The sequence below is a fragment of the Solanum stenotomum genome, chromosome 12, assembly GCF_019186545.1.
Source record: "Solanum stenotomum isolate F172 chromosome 12, ASM1918654v1, whole genome shotgun sequence".
Lineage (NCBI taxonomy): Eukaryota > Viridiplantae > Streptophyta > Magnoliopsida > Solanales > Solanaceae > Solanum > Solanum stenotomum.
In genome coordinates, this window is record NC_064293.1 from 43,008,173 (window position 1) to 43,020,044 (window position 11,872).

General features: G+C 34.1%; 1 protein-coding gene across 1 annotated transcript; it reads left to right on the forward strand.

Moving 5' to 3' along the window:
- The first annotated feature begins 169 nt into the window (after positions 1–169).
- On the forward strand, positions 170–8,637 carry LOC125848184 (T-complex protein 1 subunit zeta 1). The gene is made up of 15 exons (XM_049528006.1): positions 170–427; positions 515–578; positions 1,307–1,442; positions 2,371–2,522; positions 2,620–2,667; positions 3,079–3,171; positions 4,921–5,027; positions 5,113–5,227; positions 5,311–5,397; positions 6,587–6,791; positions 6,886–6,980; positions 7,468–7,536; positions 7,651–7,758; positions 7,841–7,959; positions 8,190–8,637. The coding sequence occupies exons 1-15, from the start codon at positions 294–296 to the stop codon at positions 8,263–8,265; spliced, it is 1,608 nt and encodes a 535-aa protein (XP_049383963.1). The 5' UTR covers positions 170–293; the 3' UTR covers positions 8,266–8,637.
- The last annotated feature ends 3,235 nt before the right edge of the window (positions 8,638–11,872 follow it).

An 11,872-nucleotide genomic window follows, 5' to 3' on the forward strand; every position in this document is an offset into this window, starting at 1 on the left:
AGATTTGTTTCTTTTTATTTAAAAATATATTTTCATAAAAACTTTTGTATTTTAAAAAAAGTATACTTGAAATTCAAAGTATTTAAAAGAATTATTGTTAACAAAAAAAAAGACTTTAACGTGGATTTTGTATGTGTAAACCGGACTGGGGCGGTTTAAACCGGACCGGTTCAGTTTGAAAGAACAAAACAAAACCCTTCCAGAAAGGCCTCAAAACCCAGCCCTCAGTACTCTTCTCTCTCATTCTTACTACGATCTGCTTAGCCTCCGAAACTCCATTGCAGTAAGTGAAGATGTCTGTTAAGATTTTGAATCCAAATGCCGAGGTACTCAACAAATCGGCGGCGCTTCACATGAACATTAATGCCGCCAAGGGTTTGCAGGATGTTCTCAAGACCAATCTCGGTCCTAAGGGCACCATTAAAATGTGAGTTGCACCTTTTTTTTTCTTGAGGTTTTTCATCTATGTTTTTCTAGGTCATTTTATGGAGATTTGTATACTTGTAATTGCTAGGCTTGTTGGTGGTGCCGGTGACATTAAACTTACTAAGGATGGAAATACATTGCTGAAAGAGATGGTGAGTTCTCCTTGTTATACTCTCATCTTTTTTCGGCTATATTGGTGGAGTATTTGTTTTTAGATATTTTGCTGTTACACATTTGCAGTCAATGTTGTATACAACTATAAAGATTGTGATTGATAGTTCTTTGTGAAATACTCTATATATATGTTAAATTAATCTAGAAAAAATTAAGAAATTGATGTGTGAATTTGTGCTGCATATATAAGTCCACAAGAGCTAACATTACCTGTTACAAAAAAAAGTCCAAAAGAGCTACGACGACTCTCAAAATGGGATTGGAAGAGCAAGGTGGGTTAGGACTGGCACATTAGTAAGATATTCAGTTTGTGGTAACGATGGAGGATAAACCAGATAATAATCTTACTTGTCCACAATGCAAAAGTACTGGGCATTTTCGGGGACTAGCTGTTCACACTGAAGATCAGAAATGCTAATGCATATCATCTTTTCATTTGATGGTAGCACATTTTTAAGATTGTCCCGTTTGCATAGTACATCTTTCTTTGTGGTTCATCTGTTAAAGCTCTAATGGAAGTTGAAACTGGGCCATGTATTACGTTACAGCTTTTTAGTATGGAAGCTGGTCTTGATTATGTGGAAAATCTTCCTTTGCTGTTCATTTTATGTAGCTTAATGAAGAATATTAATTTGATGATGTTAATTGTAAACTACTAAAACGATTAGCACTATGTATTGGTAATGTTCTGCGTAAAAAATTGCAGCAAATACAAAACCCAACTGCAGTAATGATTGCTAGGACTGCTGTTGCTCAAGATGATACAAGTGGTGATGGAACAACATCTACAGTGCTTTTCATTGGGGAGCTCATGAAACAATCTGAGCGTTGCATCGATGAAGGTTTGCCATATATTTTCTTTCCCAGTAACTTGTTGCATTTTCTTTTGGCATTGGTGATATAAAAGAGATATTATTACGAAAAGCTGAGCATTCATCCGATTATAAAATGTCAGTTGAACTACCTGGTGTAATATGAAATCCTATCCTAAATGGAAAATCCAGAAAGATTCAGAAAATTAATTGTTTAGATGTGTAGTGAAAAGTTCGTGTTGCAGCTAACTGTTTCATGATTACATTTTGCTTGTCTGTTCATACTCATGTTCTGGGAAATGTTGATATTTGGTTGATCTATAAAGTTATCATATTGAGTTCATTTATTGGTTGCGCCTAGATGTGACAAAATTAGCCCATGAAATCATAATCCTCCCACCCCCCAAGTTTGGTCAGACCTGCCCATTTATTAGCTCGGCCTATTTGGGTTGATATCTAGTCCAAATTGATCTTGAGAAATCATGTCAAATATTTTCTTAAAGACATTTTTTTTCTTTGATATGTTATATATAACCATAATAAAAAGGAAAATAATAACTTTATTAGGTGCTAAAAATTATTAAAGAAACACGAAGTTATTAGAACTTAATAAAAATTGGTCGAGTTGGGTTTTGACCCGTTTTTTAGCCCATTTCATTTAAGCCCAAGTAGCTTTTGGATAGGTCAATAAATGTCCATTTTTTAACATAGTTCATTTTGACCTGCCCGAATTTGGTCGAGTTGGGTGCTGACCTGTTTTTAGCCCATTTCAGCCCAAGTATCTTTTGGACAGGTCAATAAATCGTCCATTTATTAACTCAGGTCATTTTGACCTGCCGGAATCTAGCCCAACCCACCCATTTGACACCTGCCCCTACCAAAGATGACTGTTGCAGCCTCCTCCTCAAATGTATCCTTTAGTTAATTTATGTTGTGAGTGCTTGGAACTTTTTTGCAGGGATGCATCCTCGTGTGTTAGTTGATGGTTTTGAAATTGCAAAAAGAGCAACACTACAATTTCTTGAAAAATTTAAGACTCCTGTAGTGATGGGTGATGAGCCAGATAAAGAGATATTGAAGATGGTAGCAAGAACAACATTGAGAACAAAGGTTTCTTCTGCACTTTGAATGTGATGCATATTATAATCCTTCTGCTTAAATGGCCTTTCTGTATTGTTAGAGCTTACCAATTTATTGTCTCGCGCAGTTGTATGAATCGCTGGCTGATCAACTGACAGACATTGTTGCGAATGCTGTGAGTGCTACTCCTTGCTTCTAGGCATTTAAAGATTTATATTTTAGACTATTTGGTCCTTATTTATCCTGGTTTGTTCCATTTGGACATGTTCTTGAAGGGAAGTATCAAGTGATACTGATAATATCATTTTAGAAAGTGAATTTTTGTTCTGACAGAGGGAGTTTGCTCTTATTACTCTATCTAGACCAGTTTGTTGTAAAAAAAAAAAGAACAGAACAACGGGAATAGACAGCATGTTTGTGAATTTGCTTTTGTTTACTGATTTGTGGTACACTGGCATTACTTGTTATCTGTCTCTCCATCTTTATGAAGTTAGCGTTCTTTTGTTGTTATATTCTTCCGGGGGTTTTCTCCCATCTCCTGATGATTTATTAGAATTCCTTAGAATTCCTGCAACTTGTGTGACAGGTGCTCTGCATCCGCAAGCCCGAAGAAGCTATTGATCTTTTCATGGTTGAAATAATGCACATGCGCCATAAGTTTGATGTTGACACTCGTTTGGTATGTAAAATACTACTTATAAGTTATAACTTCTGAATGTTTGTTGCCATTTCCACAGAGTGATTCATGTGTTACATTGTTTGACATTAGATTAAAGAGTATGATACTGAAAAAATGATAATAAATGAATTTAAATCGTATGATTTTCTTGAGTAGGCATGTAACTTCAAGAAATGCCTACACTGTAAATTTTCTTTCTCCGTGTAATTGAACATTGATACGTCATCCAGTAGCTGCTTTGATCCTTTCCTCTCATTTTCTCAGAATTTTTGCCTGTCAACCAGGAATATCATTTGACACTTTGACCCATAATCTGAACACATGTTTAATTGTCATCGTTATACCTATAATGATAAATTCCAACTGAAATGCCAACTCTACGTGCAACACGTTTCATAATTCTTGTCTACTGTTTGTTAAACTTCTTCTCTGTTTATTGTTCTTGTTATGAGCAGAATGCACCATATGATAATATGAATTCCCATAATTGACAACATTGTCAAGTATTGATAGCATAACTAAGTATTATAGCAGATATCAGATTTTGATTCGTCTTCAACTCCTAGGATTGAGCAAGTTATACATTTCAAGTTAGATTGTAAAATAGCAAAGATGAACTGCTTCCAATTTCTCATAAACTAACTTAAAATTTTATGATGAAAGTGGGCTGGATTTTATCTTTCAAATTTCTAAATAATTACATGTACTGCTTACAGGAAACTTTTGAATTAAATATTGATTCCTTTAGATTTAATATGCTTAGGACATTATGATTATTCACTGGATATACTAAAAGTAAAAGGTAAGGGTGCTAAATAAATTCTCCCTTCATTTTTGAGGATCGTCTGGAAAGTGAAAGATGCCTTGCTAAAAGTCTAACAGTGAATATTATAACAATATTCGGTGATTGTGGGTCATGAAAACTCTTTAGCATATGGGTAAACATTGGTGGAAGAACTGCTATATGCATGTGTATGGCACATATATAAGGCATTCATCCCCCGAATTGTCTCTATGTAGATGTACTTGTCCTCGTTGGTTGTTGCTGCATGATATGTCTCTTAGTTTATCTATGTAGGATGCAGTTGCAGGAAACAAAATAAAGGTTGTAATTGGTTCATGAATATTTTTTCATTATTCTCTTGCAATATATTCTATATTGTTTCCTTCACCTTCCTCCATTTCTCTAACTTCAAGAAAACTTGTCTAGATGACCATGGATATTTCTTTCCTTTCTCAAAACAAATCCTGCCTGTTTGGTGGAGCTACTACAGCTCTATCATGCCCATAACTGCACACGTCATTCATGTTCAAATTTTTTTTGAGAAAGTTAACTGGTGTTCATGTTCAAATTTCAAAAGACAAAAATATTGGGGATTTTGATGATTCATGAAAAGCCAAAAGATACAAAGTTCAATTCGTTCTTTGCTTACTAACCTTTTGTTTAAATTAATTTTGAATGCTTGAAACAATTATCTTTAATTCTAGAATATCTGCAACACAAAAATAAAGGGAAATGGAAGGAAAATAACAGAGAAACAATCAAGCTATGAGGGAAGTTGGAAAAAAATCAAATTGGTGTTGTTCCAATTGGTCAGCCTATTAAAGCCCAACCTAGGACACGTTCCTTTAGAGATGCGTCAACCTCGGAACCATCCGTTCTGGATGATGAAAACTGAAAATTGAACTTGCGAGTACAGAATACAGATTCAACATGTTGCAGTACTCATGTTTTCTTGCTGCTCTCAGGTTGAGGGTCTTGTGCTCGACCATGGTTCAAGACATCCAGACATGAAAAGACGAGCTGAGAATTGTTACATTATGACTTGTAATGTATCATTGGAATATGAGAAGAGGTGATTGTTGTTCATCACAGCTTCATATTACACGTATTACTTGGACTTATTGAGTTCACACAGTTGACGCACTTCTCTTTCTCAGTGAAGTAAATGCAGGGTTTTTCTACTCGAATGCGGATCAGAGGGAGGCAATGGTTGCTGCCGAAAGGCGCTCAGTTGATGAGAGAGTGCAAAAGATCATTGATCTTAAAAACAAGGTCTGCACTTTAGTTAGGAGTATTTGCCATGTGTGTGTTAATGTAATGACATATTTATTTCAGCCTTTATTGGTTGCATGCAGGTTTGTTCAGGGAATGAAAATAACTTTGTTGTTATCAATCAGAAAGGGATTGATCCAACATCCCTTGACCTTCTCGCTCGGGAAGGAGTAAGTTGTCTTCACTCTTGTTTATTCAGTTTTTAATAAATTATCAAGCGGAGTCATTTAGTTGTCGAAGGCATGTGGCTTCTTCAACTTGGTTTTGCATGTTTTCTCTACCTAGAAACATACTGGTTCCTTCTGTTGCCATGTTGGAACTTCTGGGTAATTGTTCTTGGTCATTAAAAAAATTCATTGAAGATACTAGCCTATCTTGAATTTCTAACTTAAAAAGGGAGCAGCTATGATGGGGATTTACTGAAGGTTCCAGGTGAACATATGCGTGGATGCCGTTGCCATCCCACTTATATGCAAGGATTGGTGTCGATAGAAATATTAGGGTATTGCATTCTCATACTTGACAGTTTATCTGAAGTTTATTTGTCCTAAGTAGACCAATGTCGGCTACTGTATGCCTGAATACAATTAGGGGTGTCAATGGCATGTCTCGGTTGGGTATTTTTAAATAATTATACATTTATCAATTTTTTGGTTATTCTAGTGCGCATAATCAAATTTAAACTTTTCAAAACTGTCCCAATCATCTCGGTTTTTCTTCGATATCAGAATGGAATACTGAACGGCTTGGTAACTTTTCTTGAGCTTCGTCTTAAAGTTACACTATTATTTGAATGTTTGATTTGTTATATAAAACAATAACAAACCTTAATAAAATGCAAAAAAGTATATAATTTTATGATCTTGTGAGACTGATATGGTTCTAAACTACCCGTAACAATGAGAAACTGACCATACTCCTATATTTGACTTACAATGTCAACGACTAGAGAATGATCATGAAAATTTCTCAGTAGAAAATGCAAACACCATTTAAAATATTTACAAAAGATGGTGCTCTATGAAATATAGCGAATTTCATAGAAAACAGTCCATTAAATTCGAAGTAAAGCTTATAAACTTTGAACATCCCTTTATAAGTTCATTAGTTTCTTTGTCCCAAGTTTACAGCCCTAAATATAATTGCATCCCGTTTAGCATTTTTTCCCTATTTTCTTTTAATGCAATTCTCCTTTTATTATCTTTAATAAACGTTAATGCATTGTCATTCATATTAGTATTTGAGATGCTAAAGTTTAGATTTTGTGACATAAATGTTTCATTTGAATGATCGGTGACCTTGAAGAATCTTATTTTCACCTTCCAATGTATGGTGTATCATTCCCATTTTATGTTCTAGATAATTGCTCTTCGAAGAGCGAAAAGAAGAAATATGGAACGCTTGGTTTTGGCATGTGGCGGTGACGCAGTTAACTCTGTTGATGACCTTACTCCTGAGTGCCTTGGCTGGGCCGGTCTGGTGTATGAGCATGTTCTTGGCGAAGAGAAGTACACATTTGTAGAAAATGTCAAAAATCCTCATTCCTGCACTATTCTTATAAAAGGTATTTTGACTTATTTTGGTATTGTTTTGCTGTGGTGATGTAATTTCACTTTATGAGGAATTGGTCTTGTTAAACACTGTTGTTTTCTATCCAGGGCCAAATGACCATACAATAGCACAAATTAAAGATGCTGTTCGTGATGGACTGAGAGCAGTCAAAAATACGATTGAAGATGAAGCAGTTATACTGGTATGTTAGTCCATTGATACCTGGAACTCTAGAAAATGAATTTTGTGTGATTTCCATGTAGAAGTGCTCTCACTTGATGACTTTTTCTTTGTTTGTGTATTTGACTGTCTATCTATCTTTGGACCAAAATTTATGTGCATGGAATTATGATGCTTTGCATACATTTATAAACATGCTGGCTCCCTAGGTATTGATGTTGATTTCATCTTGGCTAAGGCTTTACTTGAAAAAATGGAACTGTCACCTGTTGTCCTGGGTTTTTATTTTTTACAACAGTATGAAAAGGAAGGCATTGTCAGACTTAATATCAGAGCTCTATCTCTGATTAGTAGATGTTACTTTGTGTATGAATTCTCATCCATGTGCCTGTATTTGATTATGAAGTTTGAGCATTCACTTGCTCCCAGTAGTGAATTCTCTTCATATCATGAGAATGGAGTGATGCATGTCCTGTTACTGAGGTATATTCTTGTGTGATCACTTTAAGGGTGCTGGGGCCTTTGAAGTTGCAGCTCGACAATACCTGATCAATGAAGTGAAGAAAACTGTTAAAGGGGTATGTGCTCAGTGTATTGCTGTCTAAATACCTCTGCAAGATATGTTCAGGTGCTGTATATTTGTAATTTGTGTATATCTTCTGACTTTGGCCTATGGCAAATTATCTGTTAAGCGTGCCCAACTTGGTGTGGAAGCTTTTGCTAATGCCCTCCTTGTGATACCAAAAACACTTGCTGAGAACTCTGGCCTTGATACTCAAGATGTGATTATAGCACTGACGGTATTTGAATTAGTCTCTTGCTAGGTTCATGAATGCAACAATAATTAATTCAATTATCATCTTGACATCTCATCTTTTGCAGGGAGAGCATGACAAGGGAAACATTGTTGGACTAAATCAGCACACTGGTGAACCTATAGATCCCCAAATGGAGGGGATATTTGACAATTATGCTGTTAAGCGTCAGATTGTGAATTCTGGGTATGTGATTTCTTATTACTTGTAATGTTCTGCTGTATGAGCATGTGGTGATTCATGTTTCAATGTCTATACTCTTTGTGAAATCTTCTTTCTGTGAGCATGAGAGTTTGATAGTTGTTGTTATTTGCTTTTGGTTTTCTTTTTCCTTTTCCCATTTAAATTTGCCAACCCTACAAAAGGTGAGTTTCTGTTGTATTGCACCTGATCAATAATCTATTTTTCCTTTGCAGCCCTGTCATAGCATCTCAGCTGCTACTTGTTGACGAAGTAATTCGTGCAGGACGTAATATGCGGAAACCAACTTAACTTTCCTTTCATGCACATCTAATATCCGTAGTACAGTGATTTCCCATTTCCTTTTTTCATGGTGTTCATTTGGTGTTTCTTGGTGAAAGAATGAAATTAGAAAGAAGATGGGGAGGCCGAATGGGTGGTTGTCTGATAAGAGAGCGTTATTTTTTGCTTGGGTTTGCATATAGGACTATATCTCCACTGACTGGCCAAACGAATGAAAGATTGTGAATTTCATTTTCATGGTGGTGGAGGGTTTTGTTCATCAGTTGGCTATTTTAGCATGTTTTCTATTCCACAATTAGAACCATTATTATACTTGTATTTCTCCTCTTAAGTCATATCTAAAATATGTTTCAATCAATCAACTCTTTTTCAAATCTCAAATTAGTGATTGTATGAGTCCTCTGTATTTGCTGTGTTCTTTTGAGGTTCATTCCTTCCATGTTAAGTCAGGAGTTTGGAAGTTGCAATTCAGGCCATCAATTAGACCAAATTATGTTAGTTACCATGATTAGGTTATAGTATCAGGAAAGAATGCAGACTAATTTTCCAAGGCTAATAAGTCACAAATGTTAGTGCGTGACCATAAATTCATGGAATAGACATTCTCAGTGGGATTGAATTTTACTTTTGATCCTTTTGTCGTCTTCTAGTGACATTGACATTTTGTTTAGTGTTGATGCACACTTCATGGATAGCAATATAGAAGTTTGTTCACTATTATGTAGGCTTGGTTGGTCATTTTAATGTTTAATCCATGTATGATTTAATTGCAAGTCGGCAACAAAAGAAAATAATTCTGGAGTTAATACAGGCCCTACTTAGACTCTTAAAACTAGGAGTAACTTTGGCATTTGTTCCCCTACCCCTCCCACAACAAGAAAGGGATGGGATAGGTCTAACTCTTTTGTCTTTAGCAGAAATATAATCTTATCGAAAGGTATAGGAGATTTGAAAACGGATGGTCAACGTTGACATTGTAGGATTGTTAGCCCACTCAATACACATATATCTATATTAGAATGGGATAAGTTCCACTATATTATTATGTATGTATATTCGCACATGGCAGAATAATTTTGTGAACCACCCAATTCACATTTGACAAAGCTGACCCCTTATCTACAGTAACATAGATAAATGAGAAGAGATCAAGTTCATTTTTTTTTTTTGGTGCATATGTTGGAGACTAGTTAGTAGACTCTACTTTTCCTAGCGTGTTACTGAATTGGCACTCACTAAATATGAAGATTGGCTTATACCAATAACCTTTAAAAAAATTGAGTAGGTCCCAAGCAGAAGATTTTATTCTAATAAACATGTAATGTGTGCTGGCTGCTGCAGGAATCACAAAGAGACTTAAAGGATGTGCCGTGTGCGGTTATGCCATGCATCAAAAAAGTACAATCCAACTATCAAAATTCAAATGTGATCTTTTCACTTCTTATTCTACCTTTTTAAATATGATAGAAATTTTCAAATAATTCTTGGTAAGGAGTGATTTTCCTATAAATGGATCTTATGAGCCACGAATCTGAATTAGTTGGGTTAGTGAGATTCAGATACCAGATAGTTGTAAAAACTTTTCCAGTAAGGAACTCTTAGCAAGTATAAAGGTCACAAAACTTTAAGATTCTACATATTAGTTTACAATCGACCCTCAAGTACGTACCTATCGTTATGATATATATATCTTAAAATATTTGCAACTTATTCCTTTTTGACTAACTCATCACTTGTCCCTATTGCATAGTTGCATGCTTGTATCTCTAAGGATAAATAAGGTTTCTTTTTTGTCATCCTTAGCTTTTCATCTTTTAGTCGTCTTTGCAGTTGTCACGCTTTTTATATGCGCTCTCAGTTTATACTCTCAGTGCAATTTAATTAGTTGGATATATCATATTAGAATCTTGTTACTATCTTATCAAATTTGTTATGAAAAGTTAGTTGTTATCGTAAATCAAATCAAGCTAATCGTGAATTATGCGTCATATGTGCATAAAACTTAATTGTTCTTTTTCCCATTCCTTTTAACTTGTCAGGCTTACTATTTTGTATTTTATGTTTAACGGTACAAATTAAAAATGATGGATGATCTTCTGGCTTATGCAATCCTTTCATCATGAACTAGTTTTGAATTGAGTTAGACCAAAGATTCATTTCTTTACGGATTAATGTTACCTTATGGTTGAGATCAAGTCCAAATGCAAGTGGGGAATTTTGAAAAAATACACTCCATGAAACAGATAGGCTTTTGTTTTCGTTTTCTTTCCTTTTTCTCTTTGGGTTGCCTGGGGGTGTTTAATCGAAGGTTCTTGACCTCTTAGCTTTTTCCAAAGTTTTTTTAAAAAAATCTATTTATCTTATCTTTAATTTAACTTCAATTTGGATTAGAAAACATTTTTGTTCTCATCAGTTATTTTTGTTTTATGGAATAGACATAAGAATAATAAAAAAATAAACTTAAGTGAAGAAAAACTAGTTCCAAATCTATTAAAAAAAACAGAACAATGAAATACTATAAACAATTAATCATATAATATTTCTAGCTAGAAAGTATAAGTCAAAATGCTCTTTTGAGAAGATCCAGTTTTACCTATTTGCGTGACATGCTTGACTGCTTGTATGATTTTTTAAAAGATTATCAGGTCGGAGCCAAATATGTAATTTTCAAATTATATATTTAGGATGTCTACATTGAAATCTACTTAAAAAAACTAAGCACGTGATCTTTTTAATAAATACTATATACATTTATTTTATCTAAAAAATTAAGTTATGATCATAACAAAATGTGTGATTATTTCATTCTATTTTTTTTTATCTGTTAAATAGAAATTAGCCCAAGTTCTAGGAATAACTTTAATTAAGCCTTTAGAATTTAGATACGTACACCTCTTTTACAAAACCGAAGAATATATTACGACTACATGCCGACATACTTTGGGCGCACGGTAATTCATCCATAGTATTTATTCCATATCTTTGCAAAAATATATACATTTATGCAATTTAATTTGTCATAGCAACTACTCATGTTTACTTATTTTTGTGTTTATCAAATATGTTTGTTCTAAATAGTTATTACTCCTTCCGTACCATATTAGATGTACATCTTATTTAAACAAATGAATTGCTTATATTACTTGGTCATTTACTAAATTAAGATAGAATTAATCAAATTTTTGCCCTATAATTAATATGATCTTCGGAAGTTAAGTTTTAAAGATTTTGTAATTTTTTTTTCAAGAAACTAATTAATATGAACTAAGGACAAAATAGTAAAATTGATCAATCTATTAATAATTTTTTAATCACCGTGTGAAATAAAAAGTGTCCATCTAATATGAGGTAGATGTAGTACATGTTATTGCACTTTAATGGTGTTCAATAAGATAGTGTTTTTTTCTCTTCGGTATTCAATATTCATTTTAGGAATTGATTAATCTGAATTTGGAGAAATCCTACTGGAAGGTAAAACACTCTAATTGACCAAAAAAAATTCTATATTGTGGCAAAGGATCTATCACTTTTCTTATTCACTTTTTACGTAGTTGGGCATTTGAGGGTATCAAACCTCTCTATAAAAGGACACCAAAATCTCAACAAAGAGAACCAA

Coding starts and splice junctions, on each gene's coding strand:
- LOC125848184 (XM_049528006.1), top strand. CDS start 294: ATGTCTGTTAAGATTTTGAATCCAAATGCCGAGGTACTCAACAAATCG. Junction 6,981..7,467: donor AAGATGAAGCAGTTATACTG/GTATGTTAGTCC, acceptor GATCACTTTAAG/GGTGCTGGGGCCTTTGAAGT. Junction 7,537..7,650: donor TGAAGAAAACTGTTAAAGGG/GTATGTGCTCAG, acceptor TTATCTGTTAAG/CGTGCCCAACTTGGTGTGGA.